The sequence below is a fragment of the Pteronotus mesoamericanus genome, unplaced genomic scaffold (assembly GCF_021234165.1).
Source record: "Pteronotus mesoamericanus isolate MK-2021 breed Mesoamerican mustached bat unplaced genomic scaffold, CSHL_Meso_final contig_347, whole genome shotgun sequence".
Taxonomy (NCBI): Eukaryota; Metazoa; Chordata; class Mammalia; order Chiroptera; family Mormoopidae; genus Pteronotus; species Pteronotus mesoamericanus.
In genome coordinates this window covers 5,985,001-6,009,977 of record NW_026555137.1, presented here as the reverse complement: position 1 = coordinate 6,009,977, position 24,977 = coordinate 5,985,001, and the positions used below count along the sequence as shown (strand labels likewise).

General features: G+C 41.3%; 1 protein-coding gene across 1 annotated transcript in view; it reads left to right on the top strand.

The window, feature by feature from the left end:
- USH2A (usherin) overlaps positions 1-24,977 on the top strand; it is a 474,416-nt gene that overhangs the window by 290,930 nt on the left and 158,509 nt on the right. The window contains 3 exon segments of the mRNA XM_054576584.1: positions 559-738; positions 18,769-18,919; positions 19,548-19,690. Coding sequence (XP_054432559.1) covers positions 559-738; positions 18,769-18,919; positions 19,548-19,690 — 474 coding nt within the window.

Here is a 24,977-nt window from a genome sequence, read left to right as displayed (position 1 = left end):
CGATTCTGATGTAAACAGGCCGTAGGGAGAAAGCAGTCAACCCATCTCTCGAGCAAAGTAAGCAGGAATTGCTCCAATTGATAATAAAGAAGGCTTCTGACGCAGATGTTTGACTGTACTATTTACATGTATATCCAGAACCACTCTGTTTGGGGGAAGAGTGTGATTTCCATGCAGCCTGCACATCACAGGAAATTCAAGTATTTCAGAAACCCTGAAACAAATTGTAAATAATTCATCAAGTGATCAGTTTATACATCCATGCCGTATTTTTGCTTATCTGCCTTATACATGTGACATGGCATTCTACAGTCTTAGGACACCAGTCCACTAATTTTGATCCCTGTGATTGAATGCATTAGAAATGATACTGTGTTCTCAGATAACATTTTGTTCACAGCGTAACAAAGCAAAAGTAGGTGAATGTACTGTCTCTTATGGTGGTGATAGTGTAGTTCTGTTTAGTACTGGAAATTTAGGAAACCAAGACAAGGTTTAAATAATCACGGAAGAGAATCCTTAAATACATACTAATTTGAGTGTTTCTTTTTTACTCAGCAGATAATAACTACACTCTCCTAAAGGGCACAAGAGTGGTGCACAGCGGTGGAGAGGCTGACCTCTGGGTGCCTGTCGATGGGCTGCTTCCTTTTACTAACTATACCGTCCAAGTGAATGCTTCCGGTGCCCAAGGCAGCTTGCTGAGTGGCCCCGCCGTCCTCGTCACGCCGCCAGGCGGTAAGTCTGCAGACGCCGCCGGCTGTCTCCTTTTTTACTAAGTCTTTACTGAACACTGTGTTTACTGTCAGCATTCTTTTTTTTTTTTTTTTTTTTTTTTTTTTTTTAGAACTTAGGGGCTCACTTGTACGACTGGTTGATTTGGTGGTGGTTTTATGGAGACCCTGTTACTGATATTATTTTATTGTTTTGTTGAGACTTTCCCCTCATACCGTGTGTTCATGTGTGTGTGTGTAAACACACAAGTATTTCTCACTTTATACATAGTAAAAGATTGCAAAACGCTTTTTTATTTGAGACTTCATTTAGATTTAAAACTTATATATTCAATTTGAGCTTTCATTTTCTAACACAAGTGGTTCTTGTCCCTGGTTTGTTGAAGATGTCATTTAGATGTATATCTAAACCTTTTCCATTTGGCAAAAACAGACAGTGTATAGGAAAAACTCTACTCACAGCATGGGAAAAACACCTTTAAATTCCATATCTTAGTGATTAGAATTCAGTATTATCATGTTCACATGCGAAATGTGATACAATCTGGGTATTTTTAACGATTTCTATAAAAAAAGGACCTAACTTAGAATTGTTACTTTGATCTGCTTCAATTCCAGCCTGTTTTGACTGTTTGGGGGACTAATTACCAAAAAGAAAATCCCCTCTTACATTGACATGTATATCCCTTGAATAGAAAGTGTGCCTTGGGGTAGTAAGAGTGTGATTCTGAATTGTGTGTTTGGGAATGTATGTTTTCCAAAAGCACCAAAGGAAAGCACCTCAGGACACCCGATGTCTGTCTGGTAGCCCAGCTCCAGGAACAGATGTGTCCTGGAGAAGGGAGGAGGTCAATATCTTGTTAACAGGAATCTGCAGGGCTGGAAAAATCCCTCTCCAGTTACAATGAGCATAAAAGCCAGAAAGGCCTCCGGACGGGAGGAAAAGAAGAGCTACCGTGCAGTGCGTGCGGAACCCCTCTTGCAGGGAAAGATGCATTACCTGCTGTAGCATAAAAACAGCGCACTATTATCTACCTTTTATGGCATTATAGAATTGATGAATGGATGTTTACTGAAACACTTGAAACTCTAACTGGCAGAAACCACGTTGTTTAAGAAAAGAATGCCTGAAATAGACTTTTGGGGCTAATCAACTCAAATAGCATCATCTTTCATGAGCCCGTCATAAAAATGGGAACTGAAGTTCCATCGGTGCTTATTTAAGAATTGAGACCAAAGGAAGAAGCCTTGGGTATTTAGATCTTCCTTTTTGGACTCTAACCCAAAGTACTGGAAAGATGAGAAAATTGTGATGACTCTATATCTTAGTATATAATGTCCTTTATTCACATTTACATATTAAAGAGGAATCAGTGTTTTAACAGAGATTTTTTTTTAGAGTTACATAGTAATATCTTCTTAACAGGATATGGAATATTTAATGATATATTAATTTTATTTGAATGTGGATTTAGTTTGTAATTTACATCAATTTACAACACATTCGTAAAATAGGGCTAATTTAATTGTTTATGTGTTTGAGAACGTATGGTCTAATATTCTGTATTTATGTGCATGTAGGTGTGTATTCACACACGCACGCACACACACACGCACACACACACACACACAGAATTCAGTCAAACACGGCATGCTCCTGCGGGGGAACCCAGCGCGCACTGCGTGGCTCTGTCTGTCTGGGTTAGCAGGCAGGCTGAGGTTGTGCGAGCAGGAGGGAGCCACAGCGCTGTGGGCAGCGTGTGGAAGCGAGCCGCCCACGCCTGGCTCCGCTGCTGCGCTGCTCTGCGGGCATCTGTCCCCGTCCGCGTCACAGTGCGCTTCAGGGCCTGCTCTTGGGCATGCACTGTGGGCGGCCGGTCGCTCTGTGTGCTTAGTAACCCGGGATGTGAGACGGCACTTCACCAAATGAGGAAGCAAGATATCTTCCAAGACAGACAGTGATTTGCCCAAGTTTATTGCAGCCATTAGGATGTACTTTTTTTTCATTATTAGATTGTTGTTGATTACAATTAGGAAACTTATAGCTTTGAAATTATCTTTTTTATGACCTTGTGGCAGTTGAAAGGCGATACCTCATTGATTAAATAGGTTTTAGTTCATGCTTCCTTTTACCTAATGATCTGAAAACATATTACCCTGATTTACACATAAAATCATGCTGAAAAGCATGTGGCATTCACGAGAATATGTGTGTTTAAGTAGAATTAAATTAGTACTGAGAGTTATTAAAGAAATCTTCCATGCCTCTGTCCAGTGAACTGCAGTTCATACTGAAATGAATTATAAATGAACCGAGATGCAGAGAAGCGAACCAACTTATGGACAGAGGAGGTCCTATGTGCTATTTACTTTGCATTATACTTAGATTGTTACCATTATTGCCGTTTCCCTGATTTCAGTATTAGATCTCTTTTATGGTGAATTCCCACTATGTTGCCATGCTGGATTATGCAAGATTTGTAATGGTAATAGCTTTAGCTTTGTTTTCTTCTCTATGTTGTTTAACACATAATAATAGAAGGTTTGGGTAAATAAAAATGCTGTCTTTTCTTTATCAAATGCTTGCTATCAAACTTAAAATTTCCTGTACTCCCTTGATCTGGCCAAATCCTCCTCACATGTTTGGCTTCAATTTAGAAATCTGTCCATCAGAAAGTCACCTTTTACCAAGTGAGGCTGAGGGTACGGTCTGTGTCACGTGGTGGAATCCCATTGTACTGATAGTACCTGTCCAACCTGACTGAAACAATCCCAGGTTATCCGATCCCACCCAGCAGGGACTGTTCCGTGTGCACATTTTTATCTTCAGCACCTAGACCAACCCTGACACGTGGTAGGCGTATGATGAACAATTAATGAGTGAATGAATAAATAAATCAGCCAGAACGGCTTAATTCCCAATCTTAGGCTCCACGACTGTCATTGCTCAGGTCTGCCCAGGCCTCAGCTTCGATCTGAGCGGCCTTGTATTTATCAGGCTGTGGAAAGTGTGCCCTGCTCAGTGTAGGGACGCTGTAGCCACCGGCCGTTAGGGGACCAGACTGTAAGGAGGGCAGGAGTGTGGAAGAGACGAAATCCTCTCCGATGGCACCAGCTCCTCACTCACAGCCCTTCCCCATAGCGGTCACTTCTCTTATGCAGCCATAGGAAGAACAGACCATGGTTTACGTAGGAATTTAGAAAAGGAGACATGAAGGGACGTGGCACGGAACAGTCTACCCTGGCATAGCATCTCTTGGTGGATGGTTGCGAGACATCTTATTTGATATTAGCTTTCTGTATGTTTCAAGTGAGGACAGAAATGTGATTAATGTGCTGTGTTTTGAATACTGTTTATGCCTCAATAAAACCAGACATTTAAAAAAAATCTAAACTCCCTAATAATCTAATTTCAAAGCCTAGTTGATTCTATCAGATCTGCCTGTTTCGTTGTTATTGTTTAATAAAACTAATTTTATTAGAAAAATAAAATTCACTTTGACCCTCCCCTCCCCCCAAAAAGAGGGACACAATTGAACAGTATGATAAACACAGGTTATTTTAAAAATGGAAATTAAGACATGTGAAATCATGAAACCAATATATCAGTATTTATGTAGTGGCAAATCTCAAACAGCACACATTTTTTACTTTAAAAATTATTTTGAAAGAGTATTTGGTCAACTGGAGAATCTGTTTTCCTTCCAATTTATACAGCATACCCTTACCTATGTCTGTGTATCCAGACTTTTATATTTCTGCAGCAACCACATTTTTATGTACATTTGTTCGTTATAACACAACATTCAGATTTGGCACTAAGATACTCCTCGAAATGAAGAATATACTTAATCAGAGCTCTTGAATAGCATTATAGTGCAGGTTCAAGAGTTCTAGGCAAAGAATTAAAAAAATAAAAACGGAATCCAAATGCTAATCCATAAATATGAAACTTCCCTGTGGCCTCTACCCCCTCAAGGTCTGGAGTTACTAATGGGGTTAGGATTTCAGCTCTTAATGGGGCTGGGTGCATTAGTGTTTTGTATGCATGGAATTCAGCATTCAGTTTAATAAGTGGTTGACATTGGTGATGTCCCTTAATTTGCTTAAATCTAATTGGCTCTTTTATCAGTCAAACCTGTATGGATTGGCAATTGATCAGAAAGGGTCAGCCATGACTCCGCATGCAGTTAAACGATGGAACCGCCCGTTACAGCCGCAGGTGCATGATAATAAGCAAGGGGAGAGCAAATGAGCTTAGAGGAGGAAAGCAAAGCGGCCGACGAGTTTCGCAGGATCTTCAAGTTCAGAACAAAGGCATTATAGAGTGTATAAATTTTAAATACACCGCATTTTGCCTCCAGACTTAAACCTTTTTTTTTTTTTGCATATGAACTCAAATCTTGTCTGAAACTGTCTTTGTTACATCAAAGAACTACTCAGAAAGCTAAGAGAGACAGAAGAAGCATAAAAGGGCATAGTTTAAAATGATTAGTGACAAACTCCATACTGATGAGCTAGAAAGAGGTTTTTTTATGAAAGTTTTATATTTTTCCAAAAGGAATAATTTTATTCCATTTATCTTTTTCTGACCTGCTTTATAGTAACAGTGAAAGCAACTCAGAGCCAACTTAGTTGTGAAGTTAATCCAGCTTTCTAAATCCAATGTATAGCTTCAAATTGATGAGAATTATTAAATCTACAAACTCCATAAAAATACTAAGCTTAGGGACTGCGTCTCTTTTATAAACATATGTTATTAGAAAAATCACAAATAGAGAATGGCAAAATGATTGTGAGTGGTTTGTTTTGGAACTTGTTTTAGTTTATCTCTTCTCAGTCTCACTCCCTAGCAATGAAAAGTAGTAAAATTCATTTTGAAGTAGCACTTAGGCACATTGTAAAGGCATAGACTTTGCAGTTCTACAAACCTAGTTTTGATTCTGCTTCTTTCCCTCACTGGCTGAGTAATTATGAGCAAATCCACAAATACATCTGAATCTAAGTTTGTTCATCCGTAAAATAGGCTTGATGATAATTCCTACCTGATCCGGGATTAAACAGCCCAGTATATATAATGTGCTTAGCAAAGAGCCTGTCTTGATAAATTTCTACTTTATAATTTGTGAAATTTCCCTCACTCATATTCACTGTCTTGACAATAAACTTCCTGTTTATAAAAACACTTTAGAAAGGAACTAACTTCTGAGCCACGGAGGAGGTGGAGAAAAGCTTTGAATTATGCCTCCAGCAAAGGGCTTCCGCTCCCCACGTTTGCATACTCTCCCGGGGTTTGTAAAGAAATACGCACAGCACGCGCACACACACAGTTAACTGCCGTCTTTAGAACATCCTCAAGCAAGAGAGGGAGACCCCCCACATTTTTTTAAATCACATTTTCCTATTTTATCAGGGGAAAGGGATGGAAAGTATTATTCCTTTAAGTTCCATTGATATTTTAAAAATCCTGTTTTAAAAAAGAAAAAAGTAGAATTCTTCTGTGTTTTTTTATCTTGGAATAAAGGTTTATCTATAACTTTAAGGTTAAAAAAGATCACATCTGTCTGACTGGCTCCGCAGTTTGAAAACAACTTGAAGTTTTATTTGAATTCTTACAGTGCCCTAAAGAAATTTTTTGCTTTATTTTTAAAAAATAATATCTTATTCTTTTCTTTGCCCTTCATTATCATTGACAGACTCTATGTCTGACTTACATAAATTCTATGAGCATTTTTCTATGTAAAGTTTTACAAGAGTGAGACAAATTCTTAATATATCTGAGGTACTGAAAGTCCAGTGTTTTTAATCTCTTTGTGTTAGGAACTTGGAGAAAATTCTTGTATCTCTATTAAAAGGTATATAGCTCACCCCGAGACTGAAGATTCTAGAGACCTGTAAAAACTTCATGAAGAACAGATGTGACAACGATGTGCAGATTTACTACAGCCACTGCGGTCCTTGTGTTTATTCGTTAATTGGGACCAGTGAAACCAGAAATGTGAGGGTATCCAGAATCTAGAAGTTCCATGCCCTGGATCAGAGTCCTTTCCAGCAAAAGAGAGGCAGCCTTTCTCAAGTCCCCCTGAATGGGGCAGGACGGGACACCGTGGCTCACCATTTCCAGGCGTGTAGTCCTGCCCGTGGCGCCAGAAAGCAACAGGCACGATGTTTTATGCACCGAGGAGCACTGATCCTTGCAGTGGAGAAGCTGTCAGCCAAATGTCCTCTGCACTGCATTTCCTTCGTGGAACGTCTGTCTTGAGGATTTCCATGTAACTAAAACTGGAGCCCCTGTCCTCGGGGAGATTTCTTAATGAGCGTCTTGTGGCCACGCTTCCTCCGAGGGGTTTCGGAACTCGTCTCCTCAAGGCAGTTACATCTTCATTCTGGATTCCACGGTCTGCTGGCTCTGAGGCCTCCCGCTGAGGAGCTCTCCTTCTAGGAGTTTGCAGATGCAGCTCCTCAAGGCAAGCGGGCCCTTGTCAGTCGCCCAGAGAACAGTGAAGCTCATGGAATTGTTTGTTTGATAAAAACACAGGCGCACCTTGTTTTATTGTGGCTTGGGTTCCAGACCATCACAATGAAACGAGGCATAAGCTTTTGCTGGTGCAGGGTCTTGTCATCAGTTTGCAAGGCACAGTGAAGCCACACACAGTCGCATGTGGCCGACATGCGGTTTACTCCGATGTAGTGATTACTCACCTTTAGCACCGACTAGGTTCAGGCTCTGGTGAGGATATACTTGTGTAAATCATTTAAGCCTCACAGACTCCATGAGGAAAGTGCTTTATTCATATTTGCACGTGAGGAAGCTGAGGAAAAGAGATTGACTTGCAACTACTTTGTTAAGGTCGTGCAACCAGTGAATGGGGGAAACTCTGATCAGACCTCAAGAGTGGCTTCAGAAGCCTGGTTGGGAGCCGCCGCATTCAATGTTTATCTGAAGCACCGTCCGTTGACCACTGATATCCTCTGAGCTGAGGGAGCACAGATTTCTAGTCTTTCTGGTCAATAGGGGTCTGAAGATGTTACCTAATCCTATAGTTGGATCAGAATATAGTTCTAGCAGGAGCATTGTTTGCTTGAAACATTAGGTGTTCAAACCTTGGCATTAATGAACTAGAGAGCTGTCCTCAATTAGGTTCAGGATCCGAGCACTTCAAGCTTAAAATTTAAAAATTCAGTAAAAACAGATAATTTTACAGCCTTACAGAGAAGCTTTAAGCAGAAGAAATCTTATGCAATCCACACTCTGTGTGTAGAGCAAAAATCAGACATTCGGACTATCTTTTCCCAGTTTGGATATGAGGACTTTCTTGCCCACCAAATATTCTCAGTGACTTCTTTCATATTTGCCTATGAATTACTATCTAAGATCAACTCTAATTAGATGAAGAGAATACTGAAGTAACTTGATATTTATTTATTTAGGAGAAAAGAGTCATTTAACTTTTCTGAAAATATTTACTTTTCTGAACTTTGAGCTGTTCCATGATACGGGTTATTTATGTTTTTTCTTTGACTCGTGTCAGAAGATATGTTTTCTGGCCTGATTTGCTATTGCAGAGGCTTTTGTGGGGGTATAGGACAGATCATCCCTTTAGAATGTGTGCAAGTGCACTCACCCAAAACATCAGTGCCATTATTGCTAATTACTAAGTTGTCTTCTCTTTGGGCATGTACTAAAACTGGATCCCTGGTACTCATGCCTTGCCTACATCAAGGGAACCGAATAGACGTAATCTTCCAATTGGACGTAATTCACGCTCTTGTAAGGAAACACTTACTTTTTCTAACAGTGTTGATTTTAGAAAAAATTTTAAAACTACATTAAAAGAAAGAGAGCAAGGAAGCCTGTATTTGTAAAACAGAATGAGTCATCGTCTCTGTGTATTACAACAAATTTCCATGAACACTGTAGTCACATGAAGACCCTTAATAAGTATAATATTAGAGAATGGAGGAGGCTGAGTCCTCTGGCATGTAAGGCATCAGAATGCCTCAGGGACGACCCTTCGAATCCTCCGGGCGGTCAGGAAGAAACCCCCTCCTCTCTGGAGTCTGAGGTTGCGTCTGAATGTGCGTCTCTTCCATGGTGCAGTTGTGAAGCACACTGACTGTCAAGACTCTGAATTTCAACGTGACCACCGCCCACGATTTCCAGCATTGTCATTTTCTGATTGCAGGATGTCAGGAAAGACCTCTCTAGGTCTTGGTTTGTTCACCTGAAAAGGGATTTCCTAGTCACATACCCATCCCCAGTGGGTTTTGGTAAGGGATAAAGAAGTGACATGTACCCAGCAGGGCTGGTACATAAATAGAGACTCCACTGTCGGTTTAAAGAACGGAAAGCATGGTATATAATAAGCACAAAGTATACATATTCTGTCAACGTTTAGACTGAGAATTAAACCAATGTCCAAGCATCTGATTGTTCAATTTTCCTTGATGATTCTAACAGGTGCCTCCAAAGCTAAATGTAAGGAAACAGCAGACTGGTTGTGGTGTATTAAATTATAAGTAGGACCAATTGGAGGATCAGAAATGCTCTGTGAGAGGCATCACCTGACTGCTAGGAAATGCATCAGCTCTTCCCCTCTGCCTCATACATTTGTACTCTGTTGTGGAAATACCCTTCCCCGCAGTTTCTGACTCTTGATGTTTAATGTAACACAGAGGTCTTTGGGAAGCACCGCAGGAGCTTGTTCTGGTAGTGCTGGCATGGAGGAAATTGAAACGTACATGTTTTTTCTCATTTATCAAAGACAGGCTAGAATCTAAACTGACATTTTATATCAAATGAATTATGAACTGTGTACTTTGTACCTAAGGGAACAACAACTAAATTACACTTTGGGATTAAGACAGAGTTTTTTAAATAAAATATACAGTGATTTCTATTGCTATGTCCAATGGTACCATGGCCAAACACAGTTTTGTTATATGGAACTAGTGAGTGGATGCTGGCTATGCTGAACTCTGTAAGCATTAAATATATTTGAGACGTTTTCTCAGAAAAGATTAGACCTGGATTACTTCTCATAAGACAGGCTTTGTGACCAGCGAAAACTTCTTGATAATCTAGTTAACTTCTACATTTTTGTCAATGCTTCCTTTCTTAGGAAAAAAAATTTAAATTCTTCCTGACAAAATATGAGATTAAAAGTTGCTTGAAGGAAAAAAATAGCACACAGGATAAAAATGACATGCGTGAAACTTCCCTATTCTCTATGTTTTCTGTTTATCGATCATACCTCCACTCATATCTACAGTCACACTCATATACAAGCAAAATAAATGCTAGTGATGAAGAATGTGGATTTCAAAATTATCCTGATCAGGTTCATACAGATTGCAAGGAGGAGTTTAATTTCTCCTTCTCCTAGCTATATGACCTTGAACAAGTTATCAGGTTATACAGTCATAGTTTGCCTCCTTTGGGGGTGGGGCAAGAAATAGTAATAACTACCTCATAAGGTTGACACACAGAATTCAGTATGATGCATGCGTGCAAAGAACGGGAGGCACGCACACACAGAGCGGAATAACATTGCTGGATACGTAACAATTGTGCACTACATTGCGAAGTTATATCCTCCCACTATTGATGAGAAGATTGGGCAGCAACAAATTTGCACACTGCTTTTTAAAAGCTCCTGGTTCCCTAAGCATAGATAGCATTTGAATTAAACTTTCAAGGGGAAGAAGGATTTTATTCAATATACCCAATAATCATTTCTGAAATTAATTGAAGATTCTTAGAAATTATGGGCGACTCATGCTTTCCTCTTCTAGATGAAGCTATGTTTTGATTACCATGCTATTTTTCAAACATAGGCATTCCAATTTGTGCTACATATACATTAAGGAAACATTATTAATATTAATAACCTTTGTTTTCCACTTCTGAGTCCACCCAGATTTATACACCTAAAACTAACAAAATTCCCTGGTATTACTCTCCCATACTTTCTGATACTAATGCTATACTGGATAGCAATTGTAAGGTTAAATTACTATAAGCAATAACCCACTTACAGTCTGATTGCAGATTGTCTTCACGTAGACTTAATTACGTAGTTATTAATTATTATTGTGGTCAAATATGCATCATGTTTATTCTCAAATTTTGATTCTAACTCTGCTACTCATGAGCTGAAATCAGTTCTTAGAAGTCATTTCGCATTTGTTATTGTGCTGCTGACTATTGTTTTACACATTCTCATAAAGAATGTGAAATTAACAGCCTGTTGAGGTAAGAGATGTTCCCTATATAATATGAGTGTTTTAAGGCTAGATCTTCTAATCATTATTAGTTGAGTAATTAATCAATCAACTTGAATATGAGATCCAGTCCCATTGCTAGGATGACTTTTATAGCCAATACCTCCCTGGTTCTTCCATCATTAAATGACTGAAGTTTGTCAGTTATTCAAAGATCACATCATTGCCTGGCTCTTCATTCTATCTCAGAATAGTAGATTCAGTGGTGTCATAAGAAAGAGTCCAATTCTAAAATACAGTAGTTTATCCCATTAACTACATTTTTTAACTATTGTTCTTGTTAGACACATTCAGTAAGGAAATATTTAGTACACTCTCCCTAAGGAGGCTGGCTTTGACCTACCGTTAATTTACTCATTGTTAAAATCATGTATTAACCTTGCCAAGAATATCTATTTTTAATTTTACAATTAAAAATAGAAATTCTTCAGAGAATTATTTTAAATGAAGTGAATGAGCATTATTTTAACTAAAAATAGGGTAGACTTAATCCACTAATATTTTGGTTGTATATATTTTAAATTATTTTTCCAATTGAAGATACACTCTTACACAAAGGGCTCCAGTAATCAGATTCTAAAGGAAAAAAGAATTTAATCTATGCTGCCTAGAAACTAATTTGGATGAATATGATGGTATTCAAAATAATAGGAATAATAAGAAATTCTCTTAGGAATACTAAGAGGAATTCAAATGTCAAGAGCAAAGGCTTAAATAGAGTCTCTAAATCGAGGAAATATGTAAGGAAAAGGAATAAAATTTGATTGGTGGTTTGGGGCTTAACAACAACAAAAAAATTCTTCTAGGCATTATGACCACCAACTTCAGGGCCTCCAATTAGCCTGACAAAGTGACAGTTCCATATTCTAGTTAAACAAATAATGCATCTAATGAAATTCAAAATTCCTGTTTTTCTCTGGGCAGAAGGAGCTCCATCAGTCACAACTTTGGGATATTTGAAAACCAACAGAGGATGGCTTCAGTCTGTCTGATGTCTCCTGGTTAACAAATCACTGAAACTGTCTTGCAGAATAATTTTAAGCAACTCTTGAATCTTAAACCAGGAAGAGAGGTGGAGGTGGAGGGACGTTGCCTTGGTCACATGGATGCTAATGTGAAGTGGAATCTTTCATTTCTCAAAATGGTCAATAGCAATTAGTATTCTGTGGTGTCTCCGTATTCCGGTGCCCTTGGCCCACCTCTGACACCTCTTTCTCTATCACTCCTATTAGGAACCATAGTGGGGCAGATCCCTGCTTCTTTTCCATCCTAATTAGAGCCTTCTTAGCGAACACGGGACAGTTTTTCACTTCATGAAGAACAATTACGAGAGCCAGGTGCGATCGGCCAGTTGGGTTTCATAGAACATTTGACAAATATTTGCGCCGGTTTTGACTGACGTAGTCTCGCCGCGTTCCAGCGCTGGTGAAATGGTGGGTTTCCCTCCGAAGTGCAGACCCAAAGGGGCCAGTGAAAGGCCAAAGACAAGTGCACCATCTTCAGGTTTTGCTCAGTAACGTGCTCCAAGATACTTTATTTTGTCGCTGAATTGAGTGACAGAAAATGATGGATTTTTATAACACAATTTTTATTTTATGCACATACTTTCTTCCCAAGAAGAATTTTTGTCCTAAATACTCCTCTACCACACTGGTAACTTTCCTGAGAAAATGGCACCGTTTCTTTCGCTTGGTTCCCTCAAGCCTGTGCTGCCACCTCTTCCATCGCCACACTCAAGCCTTTCGTATTGGAAATGCTTTTAATTTTAATTAAGATCTTATTAGCTGCCTTATTAGATTTTATAGCATGTATATATGTGTGCATGTACTTGTCATATTATATAGCATAATAATATTTCTAATGACATAGTTATATTATTATATACTATGTGTATATAGGTACACACATACGTATACATAATGCTTATTTTGATAGGAATACCAGGAAATGGATCATCTCTACCTAATGTGTGAGAGTACATATGAGTAAGTGGAACTTTCTGGGAAATAGTGTGTCATATTATATCTGAAAAGGTAACAACATGCATCCCTATTGAGCCGACAATTCTGAAAAGCGCAACAAAAGATGCATTGGTTAGGCTGCTCAGGATATTTAGTATCACTTACAATACCAAAAACGGCATCATTGCGTACCCATCCAAAACAGCTTTGTTAAGTGAATGTTCTTCATCTATAAAGATATTACATGCAATTAAATACTTTGCTTATTTAATAACACTCCTCTCAGAGTCTTTGTGTTCATTGGAAAATGTTTGGTCTGGCATTTTTAGCTAAATGACCACTGTGATTGAACCACACAGCCGATCCGAGTGCATTGATGAGCTCCGTATTAAGCCAGCCAGAATGGAGATGCTCAGTGGGCTCAAAGCCTCATGCGCTGTAGAAAGAAAAATCAGTCTCCCTGTGTTCTGCTCTGGTCAGCCTGCCCAGGGAGTGTGGAGTTGAGGTATAAAGCCTCCTATTTTCAAAGAGGCGTTATCGACTGGGAACAGATCGAAACCAGGGAAGAAGGCTAGACAATGGACGCTCGTTGGAGGGAGCAGAGGCCTTTAACCTGAAATGCGGAAAAGCAGTGAGGAAGGCAGTGGCCGCTGAGCGTGGCCTGATGTTCATGGGCTGCCCCAGAGGCTCGTTCTCAGGGACCGGGCGCAGACCGGTCCTGGGGAGGCCCGGCGGTCAGCGCGGCGCCCTGCGGCCTCCGGTGCCCCGGCGGCGGCCCCGCACAGGCCTGCCGGGTGCACACAGCCGGTGCCTGTTGGCGAGACCACCCGCTTCCCTCGCAGCAGCCCTGCCGCGGACCAAAGATGCCGTCCGCCCTCAGGTAGACCTCATGCCGCTATCCATTCCCTGTCACAAGGAGCTTGCCAACAATAAGAAGTGCCGATAATGCAATGGGACCGTGTACAAAGCTGTTATTTTCCTAGCGCAGATAATGAGCAAACAGAGACCTGAGGTCACCCATTTGGGGTTTTCTTAGGCAACAATTCTTCCTTTGGCGGGAGGTTACAGTTGGCGGCCTTCAGGCTCTCTGCACTCCCAGTTGAAAATGCTGTTTTCTTTCTTACATTCTGTGGTCAAAGGTCGATTTCAAGGCGTATCTACAAATGACACTTAACTTTGAAAAACATATTTCTGTTACTAACATGAAGACCTGTTTATTTTGCATGTCGTGAATTTCTGTGGGCACTGACTAAATCCTGAGAACTAGCAAATTCACAATGGTAGTTCTATGTGAGGTGCTTTGGGGACAGTAAGGAGACAGACACCCTCCAGTGACCAGAAAAAATAAGACCAGAAAGGTATATTTAAGACTATGACTTGGATAGAGAATAAATCCAGGCTTTACTATTATACAGCTAATTTACTTAATATCATCAATGATTTATATTTATTTAATGTTTACTTTCTATTAGAAATCACCTGTAACATGCTGTTTTGAGGCATAGAATTAAAGGGACTGTCTTTGAATTTCAGTAATCCCATTTTAAATTCTCATTCTGTCAGCAACCAGTTTGTGATTTCAGATAAAATATGTAACCTCTCTGAGCCTTGGATTCGTTATCTATATTGCAAAGAGTTAACACTACAATTCTGTAGCATAATTCTGAGAATTAGGGTCAATTATGTTAAAGAACCTGGCACGTAGTACAGATTCCAAAAGTTAGCTATTACAAGAGACTGTTTTGTGAACACTGAATCTATTTTAACCTACTTGTCACTATTTAATGCTGCTCTATTTGTACATCCTTGTGCTCAAGGTTGACTGTCCATTTGTTAGCACATCTGCATATTCCTCATAATTAATATCTTTTTTAATGACATATGGTTTAGTGACTGGAAATTGAGTCTTGCCTTCTGTTTTCAATTTGTTTATGACTCAACGACTCAATATGTGTGTCTGAACTCTAATTTCCCATTCTGGAAACTAGAATTTAAAATCCTTGCTCACATGTAGCCATTTCAGAAAATGAGAGGAAAATGTGTACTCCAAGGATTTTGAACATGCGCCAGGCTCTCCAGCCAGGATGCACAGAGATAAAAGGTCAGGGCTCCTCTTGAGCTGTGTGACCGGGGGACCTGAATGAGGAGGTCTGTGGCCCCGTCGCTGAGCTGGGAGCAGCCGGGCTGCGCTGCGGTCAGATCCCGCATGAGGCCAGCAGGGAGCGTCACATCTGCTTGGAACGAGCACAGGCGAGGTTGATGGATGTCCCTGGTGCTGGAGTTAGGCCGAGGACATGAGTATGCAGGTGAACTAGGGGTCCCCGAGGTGGGGCCCCTTGTAGGCCCATCCCTCTGAAAGGCAGCGTCCAGGGCACGTGTGGGCATGAGCTTCCTAACTTCTGAAATCGCTGTGGAGTGCGCCTTCCTTACGCTGAGCACACGTTCTGTGTCGTAGCCGTTAGAATCATGTCTTACCTCTCTATTAAATAAATATCAGATGGATCGGCCCATCCTGCTTCTGCCGATTTCTGCGCTTTCCCCAACCCGGCAAAGAACCTAGTGTAGTGACATTCCATAGCTTTTATTATAGAATTAAATTTAATACAAAATATCGTGGACTTCTTTGGTATCTTTGTGTAGTATTTTATTTTAGTACTTTGAAATGCACTCATATGCACACAAAAACAGACTGTACTGGTAACATGTTGGAGCTGTCCTGAGAAGTTGGTACTGTGAGAATCACATTGAATTTATTTTGTCCCCAAAACTTGACTGTTCCAGCTACTAGAACCTTACTAAGGCCCTGGTCATATGGGGGGGAAAAAAACTCTCTTTTTTTGTTGTTTTTTTTTCCCCCCTTGCTAGAGCTCCCCACAGAGTCCTTTATATTTGTATGGAGCACAGGTGGGGGCAGTCTGTTTGTTATTTGTTTGGGGGGAAGGTTTGTGGTTTTTGTTGTTTGGACAGGGATGGGTCTACAAGTACCCATCATTTAAAAGTTTAATAAAATCTTACATTCAAAAGATTATACCAGTTAGAGTAGTCTTACCCGTGATTAAATTTATTACTTAATCTTTTGTACTCATTTTGCCTTAAAAAAAAAAAAAAGGTTAAATTTGAAATTTTATTAAGAACTCCCTTCCTTTGAATTTATAGGTTGGGGTAGCTGTTTTATCCAGTTGTCGTGTAGAATTAGTATTTACTGGACAAGATGTGTTGATTCAGGAGGTTGTCTGTGGAGTGCTTGCCCCACGAGGGTCATATTAAACTTGAGAGAAGCTTTTTGAGCAACATAGCATCTTGGAGACAATATATCAAGCTGATAGATGCACGACTCTCCTGTTAAGAAACCAGGGGTGGAATTATGGCTAGCTCCCAGTTATTGCTTCAGTGCTAAGGAGCCTCTAAGGAATAGGTTTGGATAAAAGGGGTTAACCAGAGGGGAAAGAAAGGTTTCCAGAATTCAGTGTTGCTGAAAGCATGCAGAATGAGTTGTGCTGCATAAATAATTTAAGATGATCACTCTGTTTCGAAGTATTTTGCAATTTTTATATAGTTAGAGACCAACTTAATGGAGTACATTTTTTGTTATCACTCAGAATTCAAGATGATATTGTTATTATTAGGTCTACTTTTGGACATTTCTCTGTTCTTACTAGCGCAGTAATGTAGTTTTCAACACTGGAAGAGGTTATTTTTGTGTACATATTTAAAATTATTTATTTTTCATGTTCATAATTTGTTAGAGCTGAGTTTTATTCAGAATTTGGATTGTCAATTAATTGGTATTCCTTAACACAGAAATAGTAACAAAAATGTAATCCAGTGAGAGACATGGCTTTATAGGTTATACGTTATATGAAGTTCACTCTTTGTCTTTTTATGTTATGTGCACTTCTTAAAGATGAATTAAATAATAAATATCAAATGAGAAACTATCATTGTTAAAACCATTTCAGTTCACCGACTAAATATTAGTTAAGAAATCTCTAGCAGTGGATGTCCTTCTAAGCAAAGATTTAGAGTTAAGCTGTTGGGTGGCCAGCCTGGGCAGCAGGCCTGTGGCACTTCCTAGCCACGTAACATTTCTGCAGGCTGGGAGAACGGCTCCTTCCCATTCCACCTTTCGTCAAGCAACCAATGACCTCTCACTCAGCGTTGGCACTGAGACCTTTGCTTTTATCTCGGTCCCTGAGAAAACGGACACCGACCGTGCTTCCTCCACCGCAGCGAACCTGCTTGCCTCTGCGTCCGTCCGCAGCCCCGACTTGGCAGGCGCTTCTGTGCAGTGGGCGCACCCCCGCCCCGCCCCTTGCCTCCCCCCCCCACCCCGCTTCATTCTGCAGCCACTGGGCACTGCCTCTCAGGGCTGCCGCATGTGCCCTGCCTCGCCTCTCGCTCCCGCACAAGGAATTTGCTCTGATGATTATTCTTCCTTCTCTGGCATCATTTTCACCAACCTTCCTGGGTCCTTCTTTAACAAATAGCCAGATATTTCTTTAGCAAAACAGGCTTATTTGAGAACATCAAAGAATTACAATAGAGGACATGTGGTCTAAAGGTGAGCCACCCACGAATCCCAAGAAAAAAGGAGAGGATCTCTCTTTTATAGATGTGGGAGGGGCTGTTGTCAACGGAGTCTTTCAGAGGAAAATAAAAATTCAAAGCAGAGTGATTTTCATTGGCTGAGTTGCGGCCGTCTCCCATTGGATGAGCTGTTACTGGGCAAGGAAGACCCCTTCTTCCCGCCACGTTCGGGTAGTAACGTGGCATCACTTCCTGTTGGAGAAGCAAGGCACATCTCTTATGTTGGGGACAGTAGTATGCGAGGACTGACCTAGGTGAGTTCTCTCCTCTAGTCTCCATTTCAAATGAGGCGTCTGTTACTAATTTTCACAGGTCTAATAAGCTTACATATGCTACCATATTCAAGTTATACCTGTTGGAAAAATTAATAACCAGTGTCATCTTGTATATTGTTTAAGTAGAACAGGCCCTAGTTTCCCTCCTTCCCCCTAGGCCTTCTAGAGCTGTTCGAGCAGGTCTCCAGGAGAGATTCTGTCAAGCAGGGATGCCGAATCTAGGAAAGATTTGTCAGAGCTTCATCTAGACTGCAGAAAGCAACACACATGCCCCGCCTTGCAGCATTTTTAATAAGTTCATAATCACTGTGAGAAGCAGCGGCTGGTTGTGTATAAATTCCTGAGGAAAGAAGTTTAGTTTTTGTATTTCCATAGGTGAGAATTAAGGCCAGAAAGTGCTAATTTCAGCCAGTCATATATATTTATCATTGTAAAAAAAAATAAATGATAATAAGCCTTCCTCAAAAAAAATAAACAGCCTTCGTGTTCATGAGTAGTACTGGGATTGAAGTGGCAGTGGGCGATTTTGGAGAAAATTGGAGAAATAAAAGATCTGGACTCCTTCAGTGTTCACTTGCTTGATTGTTGAGCGAAAGTTAAAATTTACAAGTACTTTAGCATTTGCTCCAGTAGATTCCCTGCACGTTTTCAGTTAGATAAGCAGAAGCACAGTGGGGAATGTGTTGCACGTGCATTTGTCTTGCTGTTTGGGAGTCTGGCTTCGAAGAGTGAAGTCCTCCTGTAACTGTGTTGAACAATAAGGAAGTACGGTAGTGCAGGAATGAAAATGTTAAATTAAACGGACCATGTGGAACATTGTTGTGGATCCCGAGGAACAGTTTCCCCAGTACATGGAGCGTTCCGATCCCATGCAGCATATGTCGGGCACCGTTTTCTCTGCTCTAATTCATCCATGGCCGTCGACAGCTCCAGATGGCGTGCTGCCTCCCAGGCTTTCAGCTGCCACTCCGACCAGTCTGCAGGTCGTCTGGTCTACACCAGCTCGCAACAACGCTCCAGGCTCTCCCAGGCACCAGCTCCAGATGAGGCCGGGCCGCTCCCCCGACGGGTCTCCAGGGTGAGCATTACACTCCGTCCATCCTCCCAGCTGTCACCTGGGCAGCACGGGGTAGCCGTCACATCACCTTATTTTTTCCTGTTGGTTAAGTTAAATTTATTGGGGCAACATTGGTTGATAACATCATAGAAATGTCAGGGGTTTTTTGAACACTAGGTCAGTTCTCATTTGCAGCAAATAAAGGTCACCCTTTAAAAGTTCAAACAAAAAAACAAGCAACACCCTAGGAGATGATTATTTGCTTTGGAAAAATATCTAGTTTTCATTTATATAGCATTTTAAATAAGATTTCTTTGCACTTAATTTTTCATGAGCACATGCATTTCATAAAGCAAGCATACACGTAGCTACAAAATTATAATACTTATTCAACAAATTCTGTGTGGCAATCATCCTCCATACTAGACTAGAATTTACCCAGTGCTACTATCATTTACAGCTCATATAAATGCAATATTATGAACCCTCAGCCAAATGGCTACTTATTTTAAAAGAGGTATCATGTGGTAACAGAAAAGTATAATACTTAAATGTATGTTGATGTTCTCTGAAAAGTCCTTGGAATCAGGATTTATTCTTTATTCCTTTGAATGTCTAAAGCTTTCTGACTAACGTTTGCTCCCTATAGGTTATTTTCCAGTCCCTCCACGTCGTTGAGCTATGAAGTGAGAGACCTCCAACCGCACACCGGGTATGAGTTTCGGTTGGTTGCCTCCAATGGATTTGGCAGTGCACACAGTTCTTGGATTCTATTCATGACGACAGAGGACAGTAAGTGGTCTGAACAACACACAGCCAAATGTCCTCTCCTCTGGGGACTCTTAGATGTCTTCATTTGTCCTAAACCAAGAAATAAGTCTTCTCTATTTTTCTTTGACATTTAGTGACAGTGGTCTTTTGGAGGGCAAGGGTGGTTAGACTTCTCAGAAAGAAGAAAAATGTAGGTTTGGAGGCATGGAGGGTTGGACGCACAGACAGGAAGATGCACTTCACAATAAATTATGATATGGCCCCATTCTGTCCTTAAAGGCACACCTAGGTGTCCTGCAAGAGAAAGGTCATCATCGTGTGCGCTATGACCAAATGTTGCAATATTCTCTGCTAGGGAGGGGTTCTTGCAAGTAGAACATGAAATATGGGCCTAACTTTATGGGGACGCTGAGGGCACCATAATACCTTTTTCTGGGAATAGACTTCATAGCACTCCTTCTGGCACTTGACGGATAGCCTTCTGAATTGAGCACTGTAATCCAACAACAGTGATTCTGCGTATAATGCATAGAGTAGATTGGGATTGCCTTATTCAACCAAGAAAGACAAGTGTCTGGTTTTTCATGGAAGAGTTATGTTTGCATATGTATGTTTTCAGTAGGTTATGTAGGAAATGAACACATGGATATAATACTTAGTTTTATAGAAATTACCTCTATAAAAGCATGTGTATGGAAGTATAACTTTTTAGAGAAGTAAACTAAATCAAGCTACACGGAGTGAATGAGGAAACTGTATCTTGGAACAGTGAGGTTTTTAGGGTTAATCTGGTCAAGTCTTTCCATCAGAGGCTTCTGAGAAGATGCTGTTCTGTGGGCCAACTGCAATTCTAGCTCTGCATCCGCTGCGGATGTGAGTGACTTCCACAAGGGTAGGCCCTGGTCAAAAGGCATAGTGTAGTGTCTGAAACAATACCAGTTGTTTATTAAAGATAGAGATTCCTCTAGGTCTGCAGTATCCTTAATTACATTATTTTTGTGAGGATAAGACACATCAGGGAAGATAGAATCAGAACTATTTACCTTCCTCAAAGTTTATTTTACATAAATCTATTATAAACAATAATATATAACATTTCCTTCATTTCTCCCAGTTCTCCCTGGGAGCAGATTAGATACTTTACCAGGGCACCTCCAGGGCTTGCGGCCTGGACGGCAGCATCTAGGAAGTGATCGGCACCCCAGCAGGGCCCGGAAGGCTCGAGTGCACTGCGCGCCCACCCACACCCTTGGAGGGGGAGCGGCCTGCACTCCGGGGAAGCCGGCAGCAGGGTCACCCACTGCGCACCGACGTACGGCCCGTAGAGCTGGCTCTCAAAATGAACTCTTAAAGAGAAATTGAAAAAAGGAAGATTAGCTGAAGGTGATGATTCAGCCCAGAGCAGGGGTGATGGCTCCGCAGAATGCCACACCGGACGAGGGAAGAAGTGGGCTCCCTTCTGGCAGTCACAGTGTCTGTTGCCACAGGGGCAGGGTGGGGGTGGGTTACCTGAATGGCGACGCTTTCTAAACAGGGGGCATGGTCTCCTGTCTACAGGCAGGAAGTTGCCCTTAAAGTCCAAAGCGTAGCAGAGTGCCTATCCGTGCAGCACTGTTTGCTCCGCAAACTCCTCTGCCTCCTTTTACCCCAAAACAAATCTTGCAGGCTCTGCGTGGGTCGCATTGTCATGCACAGAGATGCGGCCTTGTCTGTTGCTTTTAGGGCCTGGACTTGAAGTGAGTACTATTCTTCCTTTGTCTTCCTTAAGTAAGAACCAGCAACACCCCCACAGTCATTTTTATGTAAGTCCTTCCCCTGAGCCAAGGACCTGCCCCTGCCCTGCTCCTGTGCACTCTGCGCCGTCAGGCCCGTGAGCCCGGAGCCCAGGGCCAGCCGTTGACCCCTCTGGGTCAGTGGCCAGGCCACGCTCGCTCCTAACAGAAGATGGCAGTGCAGTCGGTGTTTTGGGTGTCAGTAGAGATGGATGCCATCTCAGAAAGGATGTGCAATTGAGTTGACAAAGGCTGAGTGATTGGCATTGGGCACAAGCAGTTTTTCTGTCAAGGCCTCAAAGCATCGCTTATAAAACCACCCGTGCTGACAGCTCCAGCGCCAGCATCTCACCTCTCGCTCTGCGCTGCCCGGCCCCTCCCGCTGTGCAGGAGAAATTCGACACGTCCTCTTACCAAATGAAACAGGGAAGTCACCTCACGCCCACGTTTAAGTTCCGTAACATCGAGAGGCTCCTTTCTGCATCAGCCAAAGCCTCAAATCTTCCCAGTGCCCAAAAGGTCACTAATGGCGATATTTTTAGTGCGAGGTACCAAGACTGATTTCCATCAAGGCTGTGACCAGCTGAGGCCAAAAGGAGCAACCTGGGCAGTAAATGAACAATAGCCTCCAAACCAAATGCTTGGGTGCAAAGAGAAGTTCCCATGGGCAGAGGACAGGGCTCTGAGGAATTTTTAAGTTAAATGTATTGGAGTGAGATCGGTTAATAAGAGTGTATAAGTTTCAGAGGTACATTTCTGTGATGCGCGATCTACATACTGCACTGTGTGCCGGGCACTCACAGTCAAGTCGCTTTCTGTCGCCGTATATTTGACCCCCTTTGCTCTTTGCTGCCCCCTCACCCCTTCCCTCTGGTAACCGCCACACTGTCGTCTATGTCTGTGAGTTCCAGTTTTATATCTTCACTAGAGAATAAACGTCCTAATCAGAGAGGCTGCTGCTAGCCCAAAGCCATGTGGTGTTTCACAGTGAAGTGGGGAGGGATATATAGAAAAAGAATCTCAAAAGGGAAGCAATTTTCTTTTTTCTTATGTTTGTAACCTGTAGTGAGAGCAAAGCGCTCTGCGCCTTTGGACAGGGAGGAGAAGTGAAATGGGGTGTAAACTTTGATTGATTGAGGAAGACAATGCTAGAGCAGGGTTTTCCAAATTATTTAAGCGCATCTGGGCCCTAAGAATATTTAAATTTTACGGCTAATATTACGTGGTGAACATCTTTTTATCTATGTGTTTTAGAAGTTAAAGGCTCAGCCTGCATCTTAAGAGTGCCCTAATATGAGAGAAAGATGGAACATTTTTATGAGGATAAAGCATATTCATATCAGATTTTATTTTACTTAATGAGGAAATTGAGCTCTAAGTTTTAGCAATGCCATACAGTTATTTTGCTCTCTCTTTCCCAAATATGTTTCCTAATTGCTTTAAATACTAAGCTGCAAATGCTGACATGTCTGTCCTTCAAACAATGATAGGGGTAGCTGTTTGAACCATAGCAGAAGACTCACAATGAAAAGTAAATTATTTAATATGCTGATTTTGAGAGCAAAACGGCTCTGTATGCATACCACTGCCTTGTTCTTGTGTGGCATGGATCCCACTCCTGAAATTCTTGCATTTCCAGAATTAGTAAACGCATATACCTATTTTTTTTTTTACATTCTTGTTTTTATATCCTAAGATCCAAAGCTACCAGTGGCCCACAGAACGTCCTCTGAAGGGGCGGAAGAGTCTAGCCCCCTGCCCTGGTTCCCCGCCTGAGCTCGTGAGTCTCTGCGGGGCCCGTGAAGCACGTAGCTCCTCTGCGTATGGAACTTCTAGCTCCTTGAGGACTTTTTTCCCTGCCTTCCTAAATTCTCACATAAACATATTTAATTTACTACCCCAAAATTTTAAAGGAAGGGCCATTAGCCATTTACTGAGCACTATGCCCAATTCTGGGGGGAAAAACATACTTCCTAATTTATCCTCTGTAGTCCTGGTCTCAGGAGAAATGGAGAAAAATAGTTTTCCAATATAGTTTCTCCTACTTTCAGATGACCAAATAGTATCCTTTCAATTGCCCCACCTACTGGTCCTCAGATGTTCCTTTTATTAAACAACGATACCTGTGTTACCAGCCTTTTTCTTATTCTGTCCATTGTCAGGAAGCTGAACGTTCATTTTGTTGCAAAACCGTAGTGCCTGTTCTAATTACTTGTTTTGGGATACAACTATGGAACCCTTTTCATCATCACAAGATTAATATTTCTTTATCTTTATTGTTTTGGTCCTGTTACATTTAGTCTTTTATTACGAACGGTCAAAAATCCTGTTGGGAGGTAGTTGGGAGTATAAATAATACATTGATAAAAAGATTTCATGATTAAAGGGACAATAGAATCCATCACTTTACTCTTCTGCTAACATATCAGTAGTGACTATCAAAAGGCCACATTAACAATTAGCCTGTAATATATTGCTCCATGTAATTATACATCCACATATTTGCCACCTTGATTTTTAATTCATTGGCAAATTTAGGAGATATTCATTTGTGGAGTTAATTTTACTGAAAAGAGCTTTTAAACTGAGTGAGTTTTTAATTAGAATGGTAGAAAGTTGCTTCAGGGCAATAATGAGAACATAACAGGAAGACTGGGCCGCTGTGGGTAACTCGAACAGCAAGCAGGTTTGAAAAGCCTATGAAAACCATGGCAAGCTACACACACTGAAGTTGTGAGTCCAGCTGTTCTTCACACCTACAAACCCATGCACACATGTACACACACAACCTTCCCAGCACATGCACCTGGGTGTGAAAATACATATGCAGACCCCTTCTAATAGAGTTAACAAATGGATTACTCTATTTTAGACTGGGGCTGCACTTTGAAGCTGGTGAGCAAAATAGTTTCCCATAAAAGATCATTTCATTGGAAACCACTTTCCGTTATTGACGCTGCCATGCCATGGCCTGCGCTCTGAATCGGTGATCGAAGCGGGAAGGATGCCTGTCCCCAGCTGCGGGAGGGAGCTCCCCAAACAGTTACATGCGGGAAGGGGGCCGTGTGCTGGCGTTTTCGTCACTGGCCAGCTGAGCGGTGTGGCTGTCACACTCCCCAGTCTCCCCTCCAGTGACAGCCGCATTGACAACATGTTATACCCCACATTGATTTTACAGTTAAGGAGCTGATGGTGATATATAGGGATTTTAAGAATTCAGCTGAGAGGCTGACTTTTGCCTTTTATCATTCCATTAAAATTTTATAACCATCTTTTTCATGTCATTTCACCCATGAATTCTTACTTTAGAAAGTGATAGCTACTGCTGTGAGCATAACTTTCCCCGTGTTCAGAGCTTTTTATTGTATTAGCAAACTACCCCAATTACAGTTATTACTCATGTTTTACATAATTGTGGTGACCCTTTCCACATGCGGTAGCACGCCCGCGGATTTGTATATAGAATTAGATGCTTCGGCTTATCATGGGTACGCACAAAATTGAAGCAGGGCCAGGCGTCAGCTCTTAACACTTCC